Raw genomic sequence first — 23,768 nt, 5'->3', positions numbered from 1 at the left:
TTAAAACTAACACAAAGTATCGGTTATAAAAAAAATCCATCCAACTAAACTCTAACCTACAAACTTCACTTTAATCCGCTGCATGGTCATTTTATCACGGTCTCAAATCAATCGGATTCTAAACGTCACTTATTTACGCGATATACCAGAACAATCCGTGTTCAAGTTCAAAGCTAAAACCAACACTGTGCCTTTAAAGCAGCCGTCCAAGTGACTCAGGCGATGAAAATCGCATGTATTGATTATCTGAATCGACTGGGGAAAATGCCAACTGGAGCAGAAGCGCCCGTGTTCCTTGTCCAAAATCTGTGTGTGCTCATTAACATAGTGATCAAAAACCTAATTTTAAAAAGTTACAAATTGACGGAAAAGGTAAAAAAAAAAAAAATTGCATACATAACACCTGCCCTCAAAGAAAATCTTTAACTGGCTGAGTAATTTTGTGTACAGTTAGAATCAGAATGTGTCATTGATTTTTCTAATTAATGGCTCTAAATGGTATTCCCATTTCTGGATTAAGAAAATGATTATGCTATAGCTGCCAAAATCCCACAACAATGAAATAAACCTCAACGCGAATTTAACTCCCTTTCATAGACCACTTCAGTGGCCCAATCCCGAGCTCCCTTGCTCTTCCAGAACACTGTACCACACCTTAAAAACATCTCCAAAAGAAAAGGTTCTAAAGTTCTAGTTGGCAAAATTATACTTCAGGATTACAAATCTCAAACTATTCTAATTTTACTTGCATAAGAAACGTATGTCACCCATTGATCACTCTAGATCATCAATGCACTGATTACATACATCGACAATGCCCTGCCAGTAAGTTAGTTTCTCTTTAATCACATAGATGACTTTGCTCTCCCCATATGTGCTGCTGGCAGGGAAAAACACGGAATAGGATCTAGTTATCGAAGATACTTTAATAGCATTACAATGACATGTGTGCCCTTGAAATTCAACCTCGGGCAGATGGATAATTAAACCAAATCATCAATGCTGCGCATAGGGCAAGTTTTTTTTTTTTTGGGGGGGGGGGGGGATTTTTTTTTTTTTTTTTTTTTTTTTTTTTTTTTGCGGAACCACACGTTTGCCCCATAAAATATGTACTCCTGACTTCCAGCGTGTGGGCGGGTCCAGCTCTGTGATGCTCACTTAATTGTCTGTGACAGCTGGGCTGTCAAGCCAGACCATAAACTGATCTAAATTGAGGGTCCGAAAGAGTCCTGGTAATAAGGGTCATTGCTACTATTGGTACTCCTGCCTCAGTTTCTGCACTCTTTGCCCATTAATGCAATCTGCTCTAATTTCAAGTTCCTACTCCTCTATAAAGAGGATGAATTGTGTTGCTTCCTGTTTACAAGTAAATTGAATTTAACTTCCAGGATAATTTCTCTCCTCGTAGGCTGGAAATTCCTAAGGCTACTTCTGATGGCTTTTGTACTGACTGCTTTACTGATACTTGGTTAGGAGGAAGTATTAGTCATTTTGGCAATTGATTGTATAGCCCTGCCTTTCCCAAACTGAGTCACCGCAAGTCAATATTTGGTGGGTCGGGAAAGGCTGAGCAATAGAGATGCCTTTAAATTGTGTTTATTTTGTCCCCTTTGCCAGTGTTTCAAATGCAAAGGTCAAATGTCAGGCCATATCTTCTGACAAATTGCTGAGTACTCTTTTAACACGGGGATTGTCGTTTACTTTGCTTTCTCTGAATTTAAAGGGAGAGGAATTTTTAAAAGTAAATTATGTGACAGTCTGGCTGGAATACAGGGAGTGTGAAAGGAAAAGCTGTAGGATGTTGGTTTTTTTGCAACACAACCAAGGGAGGCACATTTTGTCATTTCAAAGTGAGCTGGAAACCGAGATTTTAGGAGGATCAAAACCAATCAAGACACTATTTGGTGATGCACAAATGATAAACATTATCCTTTGTGTGCTTCGTAGTGTTATCAGTAAAACTGTTTTTGCAAATGTGGTGTCCATTTCAATGGAAACTATGCTGCCTGTAAATGACAGTGCATTATCACATGATGATGATTTAGATACTTTTAAAAAGCGCTCTGCCTCATGACCGGTAAAGATGGGTGGGTGGCAAAAGTTTCTTTCGAAAAATTGGGTTGTGGTTTTAAAACGCTTTAGAAGCCCTGGATCAAATGTTTTGGCTCGGTTCCAGGTTTTTGTAAATCAGGCTTACTTTTTGTACACTTCTGTAAACACTGCCACAAAGCTCATTGGCTGTGGTGTTATCCAAGGGCTTTAGTGTTTACTAAAATTATAGCTCTATCTTCTAGGGCTTTTCAACCAGTCCTGTTCATCCATTGGTCGTTTGTCTGATTCACGTTTTTCTTCCGCTTGCTACAGCATGAGGCCATGGGTCAACCCACTTCAGTGATTCGCTAACTTCACTGTGAATTTCTGTACTCTTTCTCAGGGAGGATAATTGGGTTACTTGAGTCCCAGAGACTACTTTGTCAATGTGAATAATACATTATTTTTCTTTTTTACCTTGTTTTAATTTTGGTAGTGAGGGCCGGGCACCTTACCCAACAGTAAAAGTTGGCAAAACACCTGCTAAAACAAAACAAGCTTTGACATATTTAAGACGCTGTTCGCCAACATCCGACCTATTCGCTTTGCCAGTGCCTGTTTTTATATCTCAACTAGATGAATCTTTTGAACACCTTTGCATTCTTTTATGTGGACCATTCTTCACCATATCTATATAAACCTTTCTTGAAGTATGCTACACTTAACCATGATTCTCTATTGGTTAGCCTTCTATCTGGCACTCAGAGAGGAGTTGGCCTAACAACTAGGGCGGTCGACCTCCAATCTGGGGAACCGGGTTCGAGTCTCGGCAAGGATGCCCAATGTCCTGTCATTCTCAGCAAATCACTTAATCTCCCCGTGCCTAACAAAAATGAATGTGTCCTCATGTAATGCAACTGGTGCTCGTGTAAAGCGCTCTGATACCCGATACCTTCGGGTAAAGTTTTGTGCTATATAAAACTTCATAAATAAAAAACATGCAGAGGTTGTATTCCTGCTTTATAATACACCAAGTACATGAAAACACAGTATCCTGTTAACAGCGAACTATGCTGCCCAAACATAATGCTCCAGTATGCTGACAGACCAGCGTAAAAACATACAGTAACGACCACTAACATGCATGAAATAAATTAAACTACACCACAAAATAGCATGACCGCTACAGATAAAATACACTTAAAATAAAGTATCCAGGGCCCAAATTGGTCCAGCTCTTTCATACCAGTAATTGCTGAGAGCCAAGCTAAAAACTGACATGTGAAAACCACTACCCCTAGAACTTAGTCTTTGATCAATGTTAAGGTCTGAGAGTTACAGATTGTTGGAAAGAGTTCCATTAAAACTAAAAAAACCCACTTGCATCCTAACTGTTTGAAATTATCACTTTAGGGTCTCCGCTGGACTAGAGTTGTTTAGTTGATTCATTAAATTCGCAGACACTAACAATGATGGTGGGAGCCAATCCGATATCAGGACGACACTCCAAAGACAGTGGATGGGGTTTGTGTAACTAGGATTGCGATCTTGGTATATTTACAATTCAGGTATTGCCCATGGTCCTACATTGAGAGGACAGATGCCCTTTCAAGATCCAGTACAATCTGTGTCTCTTCATACGTCAAACTCTAGAGACCATCCAGATTGAAGAAGTTTGCCTGTTTCAAAATAAATTGGGAGCCGGAACCAAAACCTGAGACATTCTACAGGTAAGAGCTGATATAAGAGGACAGTTAAACATGCTTACCTCACACCTCCGGGGGAAAAAAAGATAATTCCAATGCCGTTCTAGTTGGCTGGTTCTTGTGATCAACAAGAGTCGTGGTTGATGGTGTCATGTTGCCAACAGGTTTGCTAGTGCCCTGAAACCTGCCCTTTTGATAGGATGATGCTAGTTTAATAAAAACATCTTGAAGGGAGATGTTGTTGAAGTAAGCTCAGAACCTTTGTCTGAAATCTGCTTGAGTGTAGCTCGATAGCTAATTAACACTTTTTTTTTTTCCCATTTCCTCAGTTCCTTTCAGTTTTGACCCCAACACTGCTGCGGGATGGCTTGCTGTTTCTGATAACCTAAACAGTGTGACAAATCGAGGGTACGCCTTCCTAGTGGAGACCCCAGAGCGTTTCACCTCAGCACCCTGCCTGTTGGGTTCCAGAAGTTTTTCCCAAGGCCAGCACTTCTGGGAGGTGGATCTAGGCGGCATCCAGAACTGGCGTGTTGGCGTTACCAAGCAGCCAAATGGGAGGAGGAAGAGCTTCTATCATGACTCCAAATGTGGCTACTGGTACATTTATCACATGCAAGGAGTTGAGGGCGAGAAGTGCTGGGCCTCCAATTCATCCAAGACTGAACTGAGTTTGAACAGGAAACTGAAGAAAATCCGGGTGGAGCTCGACTATGAGGAAGGAGAGTTGTCCTTTTATGATGGTGAACACAAATCTCATCTCTACACATTCCATGAGAACTTTTCAGGTGAGGTCTTCCCATACTTCTATGTGGGTAGCCTAAAGCCTGACGCTCCACCAGAATCGCTAAGGATCTGCCCTATAAAAATATCTATCCGAGAGGATCCTGTGCCTTAGCCAGATTTGAGTTAAAAAAAGAGGTATGCTTATGGATTACATCCCACTTACTTGCAAAGCTCCTTGTAATCCAAACCATGCTACTTCATAATCCTAAGAAAATATTTAATATTATGTAAAGTATTTAATGGCTTTTTAAATCTAATGAAGCGAAAAATTATATGTATTAGTCGTATGCTTAAAAAGAATATTTTGTTTCACTGTTTAAGTTTTTCTAAATAAAGCATGTACAATAGTTGGCTCTCTTCAGTTATTTACAAAAGGGTCACCTATGTAAAATGGAATACAATTGACTTTCATCCTTGCAAGAACAGCTGATCACAATTTGTCATAGAACTGCCTCACACATGCCCATATCAGGCTGATGTACATTTTGAAAGCTGTTCACAGGAGAGGTTCCTTGTGTGGGCTACACAGAACAGTTGTTTAACAATGTGCACCTGGATATGGGTTAAAAGGGGGCACTTTCTAAATTGTTTTATGAACAAGTTGAAATTGTTTAATCCGGGATCATTGCCATCCTTGAGACCCAAGGGTTCTCTTCTAGATGCAGATTTTGGAGCCTTTTTGTGCTGTAGATATTTTATTATTGAAATTTGGGAAAGGCCTTTGTTCATATTGCCTGATGTGGAGTATATTTCCACCATGTTGCGAGTGTTGCATCCAAGTATCTGCCTGGCTGCACCCATTGCTCATGAATTACATACCTGCATATCTGAAATATTGCCTCTACTACTGCAATGCTTCTCTTTGCTAAGGTTGCATGGATCTTTCCTCAAGGACACCACACAGAAGAAATGCCCCATAGTAGCCATAATGATTTGCTTTTTTAACTTCACAACAGTCACTCTTCACTGCTCGGGAGTACCATTTTCTGTTCTCTAGGAATCAACGTTTTGAAGGATTTCATATGTTTCATTGTTTTGCCTTTGGTTTCTTTGTCACAGTGATTAAGTAGTATCAGTTTATAAACTGCTTTGTGTCTGATTTTTATCTTGGCTTGGATATAATTTTGCTTTAAGATCTGTAGCATCCACTTCTAGTTGACACCTGCAGTAGTTGTCAAAACAACGTTAATGGCAGAGCTCTGAAGTTCTAGATTCCTAAACTATAAGAACTGTAATAGGACCAGGATTGTGGGTATTCTCCCTATTCTCCTTTGTGCCTTGTATGAACTAACATTGTGGTGGAGGGTAGACCTCTTAAAGAGATCTATGGTGGGATCTGCATAAGCAGTCTACTTTTTTGCAGTTTCAAGACTTTGCATGTTCTGAAGTTGTTATAGCATGTTACTACGTGAATTAAATTAAAATTGAGATGTGGCTTAAAACTATTAATGCATCAGAACAGTAAAACTGCATTGGTTCTTAAAGCATCTCCCACAAAAGTGAATGCTGAATTAAACCTCTGTTCGAGGCATATGAGCTGCAGATTACACACTTGTGCATAGATCGCCATCTGGTGTTGGGCCCGGATGTTTGCAGTTTGTTTTTCCTCTTGGAAAGTCTTTGGAAGTCACGAGGTCGGTGACCCCTCCTTTGGATCGTATTGCGCATGGGCTTCGGCTCCATCCTCAGATTTTTTTTTTTTTTTTCCGCCATCGGGCTCGGATGTGATCTTCGCGCTCCAGTTCCGAACAGCTTCCAGTTAGACGGTCGCTGCGCAATCGTCACCCCAAGCCGCAGTATTGTTTTGATCGCGATCTCCCCCACTCGAAGCGCCTTCTCATCGGCATGGACCTTCAGTTCCAGTCGTCGACGGCGGCCTTCGGGCCTCTCCAAGCTTCGGTCCTGGCTAATGGAAAGGACTCCATTTAAAAAGTGCCCTCTGTGGGTCCAAATTCCCCCACACCGATAACCACGAGGTATGCAATCTCTGCCTCTCCCTTGAACATGAGGCTTGAGACTGTCCGGCGTGTAAGTCCTTCCGGTCCAAAAAGACTATTCGGGACCGAAGAGCCAGAAGAACTATGGCGCACTCCTCGACACGATTCCGGACGACATCTTCGGAGAAGGCATCGACGCTCCAGAGCGGTACACCGAAGAGGGCCTCGTCAGCGCTTCTGAGGCAGACGACTCAGATGTGAAGGACATCACCCCGGCGCAGAGGGTCGTGAGTACTGATCCCCCGCCCCCACCCCCCACACCTCTGCCGGCACCAAAAAAGGCTCCGGTCACACCTTCGCCTCCGGGCCTAGGCAAGACCAAGGACACTGCTTCCAACACCCCACCTTCGGGCCCGGTGAAGAAGCCAAGCAAGCACTCCGGCGGCTCGGGCTCGAGCCAGCCTATCCCCGGTGCCGATAAACATGCTTCGGCACCAAAAAAGAAGCCGACCCCCATATCGACACCAAGCTCTGCACCGAAGCACTCTGGGTCGAAACCCAGCTCTTCAGCACCGACACCACCTTCGGTGCCGACCAAAGCACACAAGGCCACCGACACTTCGAGGCCGAAATCCATCTCTGCGCCGACCAAGCGTCCGGAGGTTCCCAAACCAGGTTCCAAACAACGCACCGGCACGGAAAAGCCTAAAAAGACAACGGCCCGACGCCTTTGGCGCCGACGGACAGACCAGCCTCACTGGACTTATTTACACCATATCCCTTGCCGAAAACACTCACCAAGGATCCAAAAACTGGACATTTGACACTTTCTTCCAAAAAGAGACATTTGGAGAAGCCAGCTCCACCTCCGCCTCCAAAGAGGAAGGACTCTGCTACCTCTCCGTTCAGGATACCTTCCCCACCTCCTCCACCTTCTCCACCTCCTCCGCCACCCCAACCTCCTCGTTCTCCCACCCCTTCTCCACACGATGATCATCACGGGGACCCATATGATGACATGGGGGATGTCTCCCAGGACCTACCCACAGGGGACCCCACTCCTACAGGATCCCCAGACCCATGGGACGACTACAATATCCCTGATATCCCCAACGTCCCACAAGATGACCTTTACCCCTCCAGGCCATCTCCACCAGAAGACTCATTGGGGTTCCACCATCTACTTCAAAGGGCGGCACACTATCTCGGGGTAGACTTGCATACCGACCCTTTGGAGGAAGATTTCCTCCTCGACACATTCAACAGCACACATGGGGCTACCTCCATATTACCTATGCTTAAAGGAGTGGTAAAGCATGCACCAGAAGTTTTCAAGGACCCAGGGCCATGGTCATTAACCTGCGCATAAAAAAGAAATACAAAGCTGCTCCCACAGATCCCTCCTACATCAAAGGGCCAGCGCCACTAGATTCCCTAGTGGTGTCCACTGCACGCAAAAGGGCAAATTCCCAGGCGTCAGGCGAAGCACCACCACCTGAAAAAGAGTCAAAGCTACTGGACGCATCAGGAAATCGCACTGCATCACAAGCAGCCAATATGTGGCATATCGCCAATACTCAAGCGCTATTGGCCAGATATGACAGGGCACATTATGACGAGTTAGAAAGCATAATGCACCACCTCCCTGAAAAATATAAAGCTAGGGCCAACTAACTAATTCAAGAGGGTAAGACTGTCACTAACACCTCTATACGCTGTGCCTTAGATGCGGCAGACACAGCTTCCAGGGCCATCAATACCGGCGGCCTCCTCCGTCGCCATGCTTGGCTAAGAATATCAGGGTTTAAACCGGAGGTACAAGCCTCCATCCTTAACCATCCCTTTGACCAGGAACATCTATTTGGCCCAAAGGTGGATGAGGCCCTAGAAAAAATGAAGACGGATACGGCGAAGTCCATGGGAGCCTTACAGTCACACCCTCCTAGACGCTCCTTTCGCCGCTCTTCCTTTCGAAGTACATCTAGAGGCTACTCCTCAGACACCGCGTCCACTTCGTACAAATCCCCCACTCGCTCCACCTTCACGAGGGGTTATCAAAGAGGCGGTTATAGGGGTAACAATAATAAAGTCAGAGGCAAAACAAACAACGCCTGCTCTGCCACAACTCCTGCCCAATGACTTCTCCCCCCCCCCCCCCCCCCCCACTCCCCCCGGACCATTCCACTCCAGTCGGGGGCAGACTCCAACATTTCCTTCCCGTCTGGCCTACCATCACCTCAGACAAATGGGTGACACAAATAATTCAATCAGGCTACTGCCTAGAACTAATATCTACCCCCCCCCCCCAAACATTCCACCCAGGCAGCGCCCAATGTCACAAGAACATTTAATACTCCTAAAGCAGGAGGTAATCTCCCGCCTACAAAAACAGGCAATAGAACCCGTTCCTACCAACCAACAAAACATGGGAGTCTACTCTCTATATTTTCTCATAACAAAAAGGGACGAGACTCTGCGGCCCATCCTAGATCTACGGCCCCTAAACACATACATACACTCCGACCATTTTCATATGGTAACGCTTCAGCAGGTACTTCCGCTCCTATCCCAAAACAACTTTTTCTCCACCCTATATCTAAAAGACGCGTATTTTCACATTCTGGTGCACAAAGCTCACCGCAACTACCTCAGATTTGTAGTGGACTGACAACACTTCCAATTCAAGGTGCTCCCGTTCGGAGTCACAACAGCGCCACGGGTATTCACCAAGTACCTAGCAGTGGTAGCAGCACATTTGCGAAGACAACACATCCACGTCTTCCCATACTTAGACGACTGGCTGATAAAAGCCGGGTCATACCATCAGTGTGTTCAACACACATCTACCACCATTCAATTACTCCACCAGCTGGGCTTCACAGTAAACCACCAGAAGTCCCATTTCCAACCATCCCACATAAAACAGTAACTCGGTGCCACCATAGACACCAAGAGCACTAGCCTACCCCAATCCTGCCAGGATTGCAAGCATTCAAGCTCTACGTGCAAAATTTGCACTACAACACTCCCTTCCAGCTAGAGTGTTTATGTAACTAATAGGGTTGATGGCCTCTTGCATTTTCATAGTGCCTCACGCAAGACTCCAAATGCGTCCCCTCCAAGAGTGCTTAGCGCGCCAATGGAACCAGGCCCCAGGGTCAATTAACAGATCTGGTGTTGGTAGACGGTCGCACCCATCGCTCTCTGCAGTGGTGGAACACCACAAACCTTTCTAAAGGTCGACCGTTCCTGGACCCGGTTCCTCAAATAGTACTGACAACGGACGCATCCCTCTCCGGCTGGGGAGCTCATCTACTACATCTCACCATACAGGGCAAGTGGACACCTCAACAAAAGTTACTCCATATCAACCATCTAGAGTTACTAGCAATCTTCTTAGCCCTAAAATCTTTTCAAACCCAAATTTCAGGCAAGGCAGTCCTGATCCGAACAGACATGACAGCCATGTATTATATTCAAAAACAAGGCAGCACACACTCTCCACAGCTCTCACCTAGCACAGAGCATATGGAGATGGGCAATACCCCAGAAAATCTTTCTCCTAGCCCAGCATGTCCCAGGAGTCCAAAACACAGTGGCAGATCTGCTCAGCAGGCAGACACAACAGATCCACGAGTGGGAGCTTCACCCGCAAGTTCTTCACCCGTACTTTCAAATGTGGGGGCCTCCATAGATAGACCTCTTCGCCACCCACAAACGCCAAATGCCCAAGCTTCGCCGCTAGATACCCACACCCATTGTCCAAAGGAAATGCGATATGGATGAACTGGTCAGGCAGATTTGCGTACGCTTTTCCGCCTCTCCCACTCATTCCACTAGTGGTGCGCAAACTACAACACTCCCTCACACTAATCCTAGTAGCTCCAATGTGGGCCAGACAACCGTGGTATACCACACTGCTGGAACTATCTGTAGTGCCGCACCAAAAACTACACCTCTCTCCACACCTCTTAACCCAGAACCATGGAGAGATCCAACACCCGGACCCAGCGCAGCTCAACCTTGTGATCTGGCTCCTGAAATCCTAGAATTCGGGTACCTAAATCTTCCCCCTGACTGTATGAACGTCATCAGAGAAGCTAGAAGACCTACCACGAGAGCGTGCTACGCCGCCAAGTGGAAACGTTTTGTTATTTATTGCCATAACAATACCATCAATCCACTGGACGTGTCCATTCAACACATAATAGGCTACTTACTCCACCTACAAAGGTGCAATCTAGCCTATACGTCCATTCGACTACACCTCGCAGCATACCTACAAAACAGGCAACATCTCTCACTCTTTAGAGTACCTGCCATTAAAGCGTTCATGGAAGGCCTTAAAAGAATAATTCCCCCCAGAATGCCACCGTCACCTGTGTGGAACTTAAATATCGTTCTCACAAGGCCAATGGGGCCTCCCTTTGAACCTCTGCATAAATGCAAACTACAATTCCTAACATGGTAAACCGCTTTTCTTGTAGCCATCACTTCCCTTAGAAGGGTCAGTGAGATACAAGCACTTACCATTCAAGAACCCTTTCTCCAAATGCACCATAATAAGGTTGTTCTCCGTACCAACCCAAAATTCCTCCCTAAAGTGATTTCTCCCTTTCAGCTAAACCAAACAGTAGAACTACCAGTATTTTTCTCGCAACCACAGACCGTTGCGGAAAGGGCTCTTCACACACTGGATGTCAAACGAGCCTTACTCTACTACATTCAGAGAACACAACCTTTCCGTAAGACCAAACAACTGTTTGTTTCTTTCTCTCCACCACACAAAGGTAACCCCATCTCAAAATCGGAGATAGCTAGGTGGATTGTAAAATGCATTCAAATCTGCTACCATAAAGCAAAGCGAACGCTATCCATTCCCCCGAAAGCCCATTCTACACGAAAAATAGGGGCTTCCATGGCATTCTTAGGGAACATCCCATTAGATGATATCTGCAAAGCAGCTACATGGTCAACACTGCACACTTTCACCAAACATTATTGTGTAGATGTGCAAACTAAGTAACAAGCTAGTGTGGGCCAGGCTGTACTCAAAACGTTATTTCAAACCACTGCAACAGATACGGGTGGTCGCCGCTAACGGTGGGTACTGCTATATAATCTATGCACAAGTGTGTAATCTGCAGCTCATATGCCTCTACGGAATATGCTACTTACCAGTATGCATCTGTTCTTGGCATGTAGAGCTGCAGATCTACACACGCCCACCCGCCTCCCCGGCTACCTTTATCTGTTCCAGTTTATATTATTTAGATAGCACACACATGGGCATCTTCACTGTTACTACTACGCTCCATCTTTCCCTGCTGGCGAAAAACAATCTGAGGATGGAGCCGAAGCCCATGCGCAATACGATCCAAAGGAGTCACCGACCTCGTAACTTCCAAAGACTTTCCAAGAGGAAAAACAAACTGCAAACATCCGGGCCCAACACCAGATGGCGATCTATGCACAAGTGTGTAGATCTGCAGCTCTACATGCCAAGAACAGATGCATACTGGTAAGTAGCATATTCCTTCTGGACATTGTTCCATTTTCAAATTCCACATGATAAGAAGTTTGCCTTGTCAATCAGTGCATTAGTGGCTTTACAAACATGGATTTGTTTTATTATGCCTCTCTGAAGAACCTTCTTGATGGAACGGGTGATGTTAGATTTGCCATCTCCTTTTGCCCTGTATAAACCGTCTCCAATAAATTGTAGTTATTTTCTGCCTAATTTTTCAGTGGAAATTGACAAGATCCAATAGAAACTGATGGTCCAAAATGAATCACACTTTAGTTTAATTGCAAGCTAATCGCATCAGTGCCTTACAAAGTATTTGTGATTTACTTTTTCTCACAAATCGTGATCGAGCTCACAGATGTTTCTTGCTTCTGTAGCTTTGATAGTGATGTCATTTGAGATAGTTATTGTTTTTTGTCAAACTTGTTTTTGCATTGTGACCTGTTGGGGATTAGTATATACTATCAGCTGCTGGAGTAAAGGGTAACTGTATATTTGTGTGGGGCAAAGCTAGATCACCCTTTTTGAAGATAGATTATGCCATCTTTTTCACCCCAATTGCTAGGTATGTCCTCTAAGAAACTCGCTGTTAACTCTTACACAAAGTCTATCCCATGAAGTCTACCTGCCATCCATAGCATTCCTACAAGCTACTGGCGGCGGGGGGGCTGCACCCTAATGTGATAGAATGCCTTTACATCGTCGACATATCCTAACCTTACTTTTGACGTCATTGATGTAAGGTGTGTAGCAGTTGATAAAGCTATAGACTTTGGCCAATAATCGGACCCTATTGCGAGTGTAGAAACCATATATTCTCCTATAACAAGCAGATCAGTGGGGCCTGGTTCAAAGTTTGGTGTTAAAAATAAAACCTTAGATTTTGGGGGGGGGAAACACAGAATACTTTGTTAATTTGTCTCTACTGTTAGCTTAATTTGCTGTGATGAAATTAACATGATGCATCCTCCTGCTTTCAGGCGTAAGTGCTAAATACGGAGCAGCTGCTATTGGCACATAGCTGGACATCTTGTGTTGGCACGCTATGTCCGAGTAGACTGATGCCACTTGCGATCTTCCAGGGACCTATCCTTTACTCCAAGAGTGGTAGCACATACTTCTGGTAAAGAATTATACAACTGAAGCTGAAGCGCTTTAAGAAGTGCTGCTGAATTGCTTAGTTCCATATCTAAAATGTAAGCTTGGACCATGAAGTTTGTCCTCCTGTGCATTCTGACTCAGTGGCTTGACCAACCAAACTCGATTTTGATCGCATTCCATTTCACACAGTATCGATGGTACACAACCTGCTATGGTGAGCTATTACATTTTCCCAAAGAATTTCTTTTGGCCCTCCTGTATATGCACTTTATACATAAAACAAGAGGGTGATCAGGCAATACCTCACTTCTTTAACTTTGCATGATAGGTGATTAACTGATGACCACAGAGCAAACGCTATGAATAGACTGTAGAGGTGACCTGTAAGACCATATGAATACTTTCATAATGTATCTTTATAACATGCTTATCATATTCTAGCAAATTAATGACATGTTTACTTAAAGCTCTGTATTTGTTTTCAATTGCATTATTTACAGAAACCTTTTTAAAAATATTTTCTTACTAGTTTACAAAGCAATCTATAAAGTATTCATCATAGCAGTTATTGGATGCACGCAATAGAAAGCAGTTACTCTAGGGTGGTTGACCTTGCACCAGGATCTGACATTGGTTTGAAATATCTGCATTACTACAAGCCTCAGTTGAACCGTCCTTACTCAATCCAGGACAGTTCAAAGGAACCGTCCCATCCACATTATCGGCGGGGATTCTAATTCTAGATACAACAGGAAGATCCCCCAAATGCAACCCCTTGCAGTGATCCTTGTCTATTTGCTTTTGGCTCTCCTACTCCACTAGCCTTGAACTCCAAAGACTAGTGCAAAGAGGGTCTAGTGTAAGTAAGGAGGGTCCTGTACTTCCTTTAGCATTCTAGCCCATTCCGCTAAATCTTCTGTTATTTTATAATTTTTAGGTCAAGCATCGGCGCTTGCGCTGTCTGCAAGACCTGCTGTAATCACTCTACGGAGTTTAATTACAGCTGCTGCTTGCCATGGTTCAAAACTCTATTGCTCTGGTTTCCTGACTCCGATTGGCTGGTGCTCCCGATACATCACTTCCGTTTGAAAGCCAGGAGCTCCGGCTAACTACAGTTTCCTTACACTGTAGGTTTTCATCTATTTGTTTATGGACTACTTTTTTGCCCCATTCCACGCTTCAACTTTAATGGGGGCCTTTCCACTTTGTTTAGACTCTGCTAATCTAAAGGGTGCGTGGCCTCGGCTGGTATCATTTTGTTACTGGCTCCACACGGTTTTTGGTTTCACATCCACTTGACTGTAACTTGTTTAACTTACCTGCAGACGTTCAACGCAGTTTTGTTCTGCACGTCACTTCGGGTTTCAGCAGTTCCCATAATTCAACTAATTTGTGCCAGGGAGGCTTGGGATTTGTGCCTCCAATTTGTTTTTTTTCTGCTCGCTGGGAGGGCATTCTTGAGAGCTCAGTTGAGCGGTACTCCTCGTCAGCGGTATGAGAGGCGAGATGACACTGTGCACAACACCGCTTCAAAGCAGATGACCAAACGTGCATTTTCATTCTTTCTCTCCAATACGTTTCTCTGGGATATTTTGTTTACATCTGCCTAAAACTACCTACAGATGCAAGAAACATTAAAAAAGGCTCCATCTGTGTACATGTGTCCCTGATCGCGACCCCCCCATGGCATGGTGAGACGAATGATCCATAAACATGCCTGAGTTTTCGCAGCAGACTGCAGTTGGCTGCACGCTGGGGCGGACAACCAAATGCGGCTGCCCACGGCGCAGGCCGTGGACCCCTTAAGAGGGCGGCCCCCTAGTACTGCTTCAGGCACCTCCCGGCCCCTTGTCGCTGGGACCCCTTCCCTAGTAGTCCCTCCCCCCTCACCTCCCCCTCACCTCCCCACCACCCCCCCCGATTGGATTGGCCATGGTGCAGTTTGGCTCCTCAGGGTAGGGCAGCTTAGGTGAGTCACCGCTGCCTGCCTTTGGATCGCCCGCAAGTTAACCCATTAATTTTGCGCAGCGCTAATAATTACTATTGAGCCGGGGGGGTGCTGATATGGCACCATGCCTTTACAGCCCCGTAATCTCTCCATTGTGCTGTAGCAAGAATTGTGCAATCTCTCTCCTCGCTGAAGGTGGGGATTTAATTCAGTTGACCACCCCCTTCCCCCCCAACTTGCTTTACACTTCGGGGACTCCGTAAGTACTGAAACATTTTGGTGCGGGCAAAAGGCGTATACGCACTACTTACATTTCTGTGGGATATTTTGTTTACAACTGTTTTACACTGGCGGTGGGTCCACCTGCCACATGCCCCCATGGCCCCAGGGCCCATCATTCGTTCAGTTCTCGTAAAGTTAACTAACTTCTAAAGTTGACGTTCTCTTTTGCGCCGCGCAGCTGTTCCGGGCTGGCACCTGACCGGCCACGCCCACTTGGTGGTGACTGTACACTGTGAGCGCAGCGCAGCATATTAGTATTCAGTACGCATGTTCAGTTTTGGGCATGGTCATTTTTACGACCAACTTGAACATGCGCACTACTACTAGCCGCTGCCTTCCCCTTAGAACGAGGGACCGAGGGTTGCTTGCTTCATGCAGCGCCCCCGGTCTCCTAATGGGGCGGGGCCATCTCTGCTCTCTAACCAATCCTGGCGCTGCTATTGCTAATGCAGCATCTGGATTGACTGAGAGTGAGACACCGCGCGGCTCGCAGTCTGATGGCTGGCTGCTGCTCTGATGCCCGTGGGCGGGGAGCGTCGGACCGGTGTCTGGAGTTCGCCATAAACGCCTAGAGCTTCTCCGGAGAACGGCTCAACACCTGGGACTCGGCGGAGGCCGGACGCTTGGAACCATGTGCGGCAAGGGTGAGTGCAGGGCCCTGACCATAAGGGGAAGAGGGAGGTGGTAAAGCGCTGGTGAAAATCTGAAGCGGGTGGAGGAGATGGGGAAAGGAAGGGGAAGACAGTGTGAGCTGTTTTGCGAAATCGGAGGAAGAGAGAAAGGTTTTGGGGCATCCTTTGCTACCATGCTCTCATCTGTACTATGAGCGGAAAGTGTTTCCTTCCGTCGTTGCATTGTTCAGGGCCAGGGTATATTAAAATAGACTGGGTATAAATATGCACGGGTCGCCTCCTACGCAAAAGCAATGATTCACAAGTGACTGAACACATTTTGCGAGCATGTATTGCACGTGGGTGGTGCTTTTATGTTATGTATGTGATGGGAAAGCTGCCTGGCAGCCACCGCCCGATCTTCTACGGAGGCCAACAGGATCCGCTGAACATTGCTGCTGGATTTCGTTTGAAGTCTAACTTTAAGAATTAAAGTGAAAATTATTTAAAATGCCTGCCCTGTCACTTGGCACATTCATGTGTCACTATATTTATGGACATAAATCAACACTCGTTGATAACTAGCTCTGAGAGGCTCAGTGACGTATGAGGAAGATTGCACGACACCTGCGGTAGTGAGAATGTGTTGTATGCATTTAGTCTTAATTGTATCCTTTATGTATGCATGTAGTGAGTATTGTGTTGCACATGCATTGCGTGCACATTCTGTGTATTGGGAATGAGTGTATTACAATCGCTGTGCATTGTGTATGTATTTTACATGTAATCGATGCATTATTTATGGTGTATGTAGTTTTCTTGCGTACAGTGCTGTTAATGCGCAGTGATTGTATTATGTATTCTGTGTACGTTTTAAATAGGCACTGAATGCACGTTATTTTTTCGCAAGCATGTAACTGAATCGCACGTACTTTCTCCAGCGCGCGCACACTGTCCCAAAGCGCGCTTGTCAACATGAGAACTTGCCAGCCACATACTTGAATATAACACAAGAGGCTCCAAAAACGGTCACTTTGTTGGCAACGTGCGAGGAGCGGTGGCAGCATTTTTACAAGGGCAGTCAGAAGAGCAGGAGTTCTGCTGCGGGCACATTGCATTTAACACACCTGAGAGCTTGCCACTACTACACCTCATGCAGGAAGTGTTTAGCGTTCTGGTCAGAGCAGCTGATTATGGCGCCAGGCCCAGGAGCTGGGTTTGAATCCCGGACAGTATACATTTTCTATTTGGTGTTCGGTCCCCACAAAAACTTGTGAAAGGCCTTCATAATAGCCACAGATTTGCATTTAGTAATTGAGCAACTTCTAGTCTGTGAATGTGTCCCACCTCCAGGCCTCTGCATTTGGATACAAGGTCCAGCGAGCCTGTATTCAATCTGATGGCTCTAGAGAGGCGCCAATCACGCTGTAATTTGAGTGCATCCAGAACAGTAATTTTATGACTGTTGAATGGAGCAGTGCTTGGGCGCTGCCACGCTTCTGGCCGCTATCTGGCTTGCAGTGAGTTCAGAAAGGGTGAATAGAGTTTTTCATGAAAGAGGCATGCTTTGTTCATGGGATCGCTCCCATCGCTAAATTTCAACATTCAATTACTAATGTAGATTACTACAGCAAAGTAAGTAAAAGACTTAAATATAATGAAAAGACCTGTCTGCACATATTTCTATATGACTGGTTACAGCAAGCAGCTGTGGGTGCTTCCCGAAGTCTGGTTAGATCATATTTTTCCAAAGTTAATGCTGCATGCAGTGCAAGACACAGGCCAATCACACCTTTTAACGGGCTAAAGTTGTTGTGCAGAACAATTTACATATTACAGTAACTGTTGAACAAATTAATGCAAGAAGATACGGGGCAGTTTGTAATGTGTTTAATATTTTATGACTATACGTTCCCACTGCTTAATAAGCCTTGCTTTATCGCTGCATTCATCTGCTTTAAAATGCACCATTTGCCAATCTTTTTAAAAAAAAAAAAATTCTCAGGATAGGGACTCCCTAGACCCAAGGTTTGTCCTTTGAACTTGTTCACATCACTAGCTAGTGTTTTCTATTGGAAAGGGTAGAGCCAAAGCAGTCTTGCTTAGTATCCTAGCCCTCTTCAGAAGTTAGACTTGCTTGGCAACCCAGAAATTCTCTGAAATAATGTATGAGTTTTCTTTTATGAATGCCTAGAAGAACTGAATTTTTAGTCCATTTATCACAGAAATAGTGCTGAAAATTGCACCAAAAAGATGGCAATTTGTAACAAATCTTAAAGGGGGGGGGGAAGACCCCCGCAATCCCCTTATTGCCATTGAGCTCGCTCGCTGCACTCGCTCACATACGTAGATTCGTTCTGCATTCGCCTCACCTTTCAAATTCCTCCAGCCGCCACTGGTGTTTTAACAACACAAATGTTGCGTAAAAATACCTACTTACTGTCTACATTCCATGTGCAAGCAACATTAACAAAGGCTCTGCACCCGATGATCGCAACCCCATGGCAACCCTTGCTGGAGGTGGGGACTTAATTCAATTGACTGCATGTTTAAAACTCCCTCCACACACTAATGGGCTTTAAACTACAGGGACTTAATAGTGGAACATGTGTTTGGTGCTGTTTATCCTGTGTTAGCCAGGAAGAACAAGTTAAGGCTGTTCTTCTTCATTAACATTTTAAACCAGCATTCTCCGAAACAACTGTGATTTTACAGGAAATGCTAAGACATGCTGTCCCGTCCTCTACAATACCACCCTGCTTTATGTGGAACTTTTTGATCACTGCGTACATGCTTGTAATTCCTGGCCAAAAACTATACTCTTGTCGCTGTGCTAACGTTGCAAACAAAAGCAGCATTTATATTTCCTTAATTGGATTTTTTATTTATTTTTATTAAGTAGCGATTGCAGCACAAAGCAACTGCAGTGGACAAATAAAAACACGAGGAAAATTCCCAACAGGCTGCTCCTGTTCTCTCCGCCCTCCCACTTGTGAAGTTGTTTAAATGTAGCTCTCCGCTCCCCTCCGCACCTAGGCTCCGCCTGCCAAGTTCTCCCAAACTCCACCCCTCCTCGGTCCGTGAGTGTTGAGAGCGGTTGAAAAACAAATGTAATCCAGTTGTTGAGTTTCGGCTGAATACTCTTGCAAACAGGCAGGTGTTAGGAAATTGTTAAACTGTAGAAAATGGAATGATTACAATATTTAAATTAAATGAAGGGATAGTTCGTTTAATGTTTCTGTATCAAATTTTCTACTGCACATTTACTCATCTTTGGGTAGTCCAACTACAAATGGCAATAGTCCCATGCAAAAATGAACACTCCACTACAGACAGACAAAACAAAAGTAGAACACATTGTAATTTACATCGCCAGGTGTTTTAATTTACACAAATGTAAAACCGGTTTGCATTTCAAATCCTTGTGTTTTAAGGACGGGGAGATTAAGCATTTTCCCAGAATCACAGGATGTTCAGCCGACGCACCCCCCCCCCCCCCCCACCCCCCTCCTCCAACACTCCTAAACAAACCCCAGTTCTAAAGTCGGCAACTCAGGCAGTTATGCCACATCCTCTCCCCCTGCTCCAGTTGTGCTGCCTGCTCGACTGCTGTGACTGATATTCGGGTCTTCATCCCACTGCAGGAGCGACGGCTCATAACAAACTTCCATGTGCAATAGTACACTTTAGACAGCGGCCTGTCTCCCTGCAAAGCGGCCCAGTTCAGTTTATTTTGGCCACTTCGTAGCTCTTGGTTTGATTTGTCGTATGTTACTTCATAAATAAGTTACTAACGGGGATTTCGCTGGCTGTAGCATTCACAAGGTACTTGCATTTTTGCTTTAAGAGAAGTTAGCTAAGGTTAATTTTGTAAATTGCTACATGCAGTCACTAGACTCAGGGGAAGTAAACCTGAGTCACAACACTGTCTTGCTGCTGTCGGTGGAGTCCGAAGCATGCACTGCCCACTTTCTGTTGGCAGCTCTGTCAGCTGTGATTATGTTTGCAGCACGAGCCATGTGTGCAACACGAGAGAGCGCACTAATGTGAGCTGCTCCACCATGAAGGTCTGCTCTGCAGTCGGGGCCCTGTTCCTGTGAGATGTATGTAAACTGGGTAGCAACTGTTCAGTCCTATGGGCATGTCATATTTGTGAAACCAGAGAGACCGTGCTTCCATGTGAGATGCATAAGCATGAAGAACCGCTTTGCAGGTACAGCCCTGATAATGAGATCTTTCCTCTGCAATCTGTGTCCAGTGCATAAGACTATAAAATATGTCATCTAATTGATGGCTTGGCTGTCTGAAACTGACTGAGATCGGTCTAATATGTAACATTATTAATCTGTCATAAGTGAGTCTCTACAGACACTATAACCTGAATAGCTGCTCTAGGGCCTGAACCCACAACATCTCTGCAATCTGTAGATTGCTACTAGAGCTTATAACATGTTTAACCCAAGCAACAAAGGCAATGTGGAAACTGCTGGAGAAGGTTTTAAAAGCTCAGCACTGTGCTTGCAAAACAAGTAATCCAAAGGTGGAAAGTAATGTGCACCTACCCCAGTACCGTGAGTAAAGCCCTGGGATTCTGAGTGCGGAACAGTCTCATGCTATTTCTCCTCCCAGGAGTCCCAGTCCTTTCAATTGGGCATAGTGTCATCTCTTCTGCTGCATCACAAATATGTGCTTGCTAAGCACCCTGTTTTTTTCCCCCCCCTGAAAGTTGCATGCCTTACTGATTAATGTCTATGTGGTGGGACTGTAAGATCTGAGTCATGGTGGGTGAAGGTCCTGGCTGGCCTGTGTGTTGGAGCTTTGGTGTTCAAATGTTTCTAACGAGCTGGAGAGAGTGGCATAGCCTTTGTGGTCGTTGATTAGAGTTTAACATTCTGGGCAGCTTTATTTAATATAAGGTCATCAATCAATCAATCAATGTACTTATAAAGCATACTACCTACCCGTGAGGGTCTCAAGGCGCTGAGGGGAAAGGTGTGCCGCTACTGGTCGAAGAGCCAGGTCTTGAGGAGTCTTCTGAAGGTGAGTAGGGAGGGTGATCCAGGTCTTGGCCGCGAGGAAGGAGAAGGATTTGCCGCCGGAGGTGGTTCGTTGGATGCAGAGGACCACGGCGAGGGTGAGCCTGGCGGAGCGGAGCTGGCGGGTGGGGGTGTAGCGGCTGAGTCAGCCATTGAGGTAGGCTGGTCCGGTGTTATGGAGGGCTTTGTGTGCGTGGGTGAGTAGCTTGAAGGTGATCCTCTTTTCGACGGGGAGCCAGTGTAGGTCTCTCAGGTGAGGGGTGATGTGGCTGTGGCGAGGGACGTTGAGGATCAGTCGGGCGGAGGCGTTTTGGATGCGTTGCAGTCGTCATAGGTGCTTGGCCGGGATGCCTGCGTAGAGTGCGTTGCCGTAGTCCAGTCTGCTGCTGACAAGGACCTGGGTCACTGTTCTTGTTTCGGTGGGGATCTACTTGTAGATCCTGCGAAGCATGTGGAGGGTGTTGTAGCAGCAGGAGGAGGAGACTCGTTGACCTGCTTCAACATGGAGAGGGAGGAGTCGAGGATGAATCCCAGGTTGCGTGCGTGGTCGGTGGGTGTCGGTGCTGTTCCCAGCGTAAGACAGATTGTTTCCTTCGTTTATAGCACCTATCATTTAGTATGCGTGCATCCTTGTTGCACATACCCTCATCCCGTTGCCAGTGGCACATGAAGTAACAATGTTGTAGCACCCAGGATAATGTCATGCATGGCTAAACACTTATAAAGTCCCAAAGGCGAGACCTATTGGCTATGGCAATGCTTGTTTTTGGTGCTTTTCTTTTGCCATCTGTGGTCTATTCCACCATTTCTTTAGTCTGTGTCTGCTGGAAGTGGCTGTGGACAGACCTAATTGATGGCTATTTTCATTTTGCCAGTATAAACTCCAGGGCATTAAACTTTCACCTAATCGTCCCTTTTTTATTTTTGGTAAAATACATTGCATCATCGACGTCAAATATAATCCTCCTGCCAATTAAATCTTGGGACTATATACATTCTGTAGCTATAAGCATGTGCTACATCTGAGGCATTCAGAAGGTCCACTCTGCAAATCTTCAGTGGAGTTATGTATGCCCTGTGTACATAGTGAAAATGGATCAACTGGAACCTTGTTTTGCAGTTTTTAACACTTTTGCAGATCCCATCCCAAAGTTTGTGATTTGGTCCTCAGTCAGTGGCCCACCTTTGTTGCCAGATTTACGCCCGTCCTCCCTCCACCGCTCTTATCTAGGCAAAGGGTTCTGTATAGATTTACACCAGTTTCTTTCCCAGGTTCAGGTTAACAATCTCTTCACAGTCCATGCAGATTCTGTGGCCAAGTAAACCTTATCTCTAGATTTGAGCCAGATGTGCATTTGCAACCAAGTTCCAATCTCAAGGCTAATCTGCACGTCTTCAAATCTTGCAAACGTGCCTTTGGGGTACGAAGCTTGTACTGTGGCACATCCACCCTTTCTCAGAGAACCCAGACATCAAAGGCAGTCTGTGTGGTATTAGAGAGGCAGGCATCCAGGGCCAATTGAAAAGGGCACCGGAGGCAGTGGAACATAAATTTGCATGCAGGTGAAGTAGGCATAACAAAGTCAGCCAGTAGTCGATGGCAAAATGTTACTGGCATAGGAGCAAAAAGCTGCCATGTTCGATCACGGTACAGTCGCAGCCGGACCAGGTTTGGCAGCTCTACAAATCGAGCATCCATTGCGAAGCAAAATTAGGAGCACTAGCACAGCGCAAACCAACAAGCACCAGGAGAAACCCTTCGAAGGCACTGGAAAAAATAGAATGGATTAAGGCTGGTATTACTCCAAAAATAGTCTGAAAAGAAGAAACCAGACCGGATCGCAAGAGTTTTAAAAAAGTGGGCAAGGCCCTCTGTATCAGACGTATTAAATATTTGGTGTAATAATTCTCCAAAATGGAGTGGAAGATTAGTGTTTAGCAGCGAGTGTATCTCCCTTGTGGTTCTCGCCTTCAATTCGGAGGCATCTCGCGCTGATGTGAGCGCCACTTCTTGTTGAAACAACAGCGCTTTGTGTCTGCTTAGTTTATTGAAATCTGTTTTCAAAGTTGGAATGAAAGGCCAAAGCGAACTATCTTCAATCCCATGTGGGGGTGGAAATGGGACATTGCTACAACATGTAACCGTAGCTAAACCGTCACTATATACGGGACGCCGGCTCGTAAGCCACAGCAATCATGGTTATTCAAATAAAATTGCCATTTGAAAGTAAAATTAGTGTAGGAATAATAGCTGGGGCAGGTGTACCTTTTTTAATTTTTTTAAAAAAAAGCCAGATTAGGTGCAGAAACGCTACAGGTGCCATGCAATTTAACGTGTTTACAGACTAGGGAATGTCCTACTGTGGAATCACAATCCTCCCCTGTTAGGAAAACTTCCTTATCCATGCACTGGAGATGAAAAGTAATGACCACAATTCATGAGGAAATGTGCTCCTGGGGGGCTCAAACCTCCCAACCGAAAAGCTTCATGCAGGATGTAAACTGAAATAGTGAGCTGGGCAGTTAAATAACACAATGTATTAACCAGACAGCTGAATCAGTCTCTGCTACTGAATATGGTAACTTTTCTAATTGTTCAATATGTAACGATGTGTATGTTGCATCTTTCATTGACATTAATTTCTGTTTATCAGTTCAATTTAAATGGTAAAGTGCATAATCATTCAAATAATCCCAAGGAAACTTTCCATTTTTGAGTGTTTGTAATGTCCAGGCAAACTGCATTGCAGAACGGAATTGATTTTGACCATGATACAAAACAGACTCGTCATGTTGCACAATA

The 23,768-nt window shown here is 45.1% G+C and overlaps 1 protein-coding gene across 4 annotated transcripts in view; it reads left to right on the top strand.

Moving 5' to 3' along the window:
* The window catches only part of TRIM35 (tripartite motif containing 35), a 379,901-nt gene that overhangs the window by 241,611 nt on the left and 114,522 nt on the right, over positions 1-23,768 (top strand). Inside the window, exon 6 of one of the 4 annotated variants that reach the window (XM_085613098.1) lies at positions 4,067-4,870. The exons of the other annotated variants lie outside the window; for them this stretch is intronic. Coding sequence (XP_085469224.1) covers positions 4,067-4,635 — 569 coding nt within the window. The 3' untranslated portion in view covers positions 4,636-4,870. Of the gene's footprint in view, positions 1-4,066; positions 4,871-23,768 lie in introns of those variants that run through there. 4 annotated transcript variants of the gene reach the window in all.

This window comes from Triturus cristatus, chromosome 6 (genome assembly GCF_964204655.1).
Source record: "Triturus cristatus chromosome 6, aTriCri1.1, whole genome shotgun sequence".
Taxonomy (NCBI): domain Eukaryota; kingdom Metazoa; phylum Chordata; class Amphibia; order Caudata; family Salamandridae; genus Triturus; species Triturus cristatus.
Note: the sequence above shows the minus strand (reverse complement) of the source record. Positions and strands in the feature narration are given on the sequence as shown.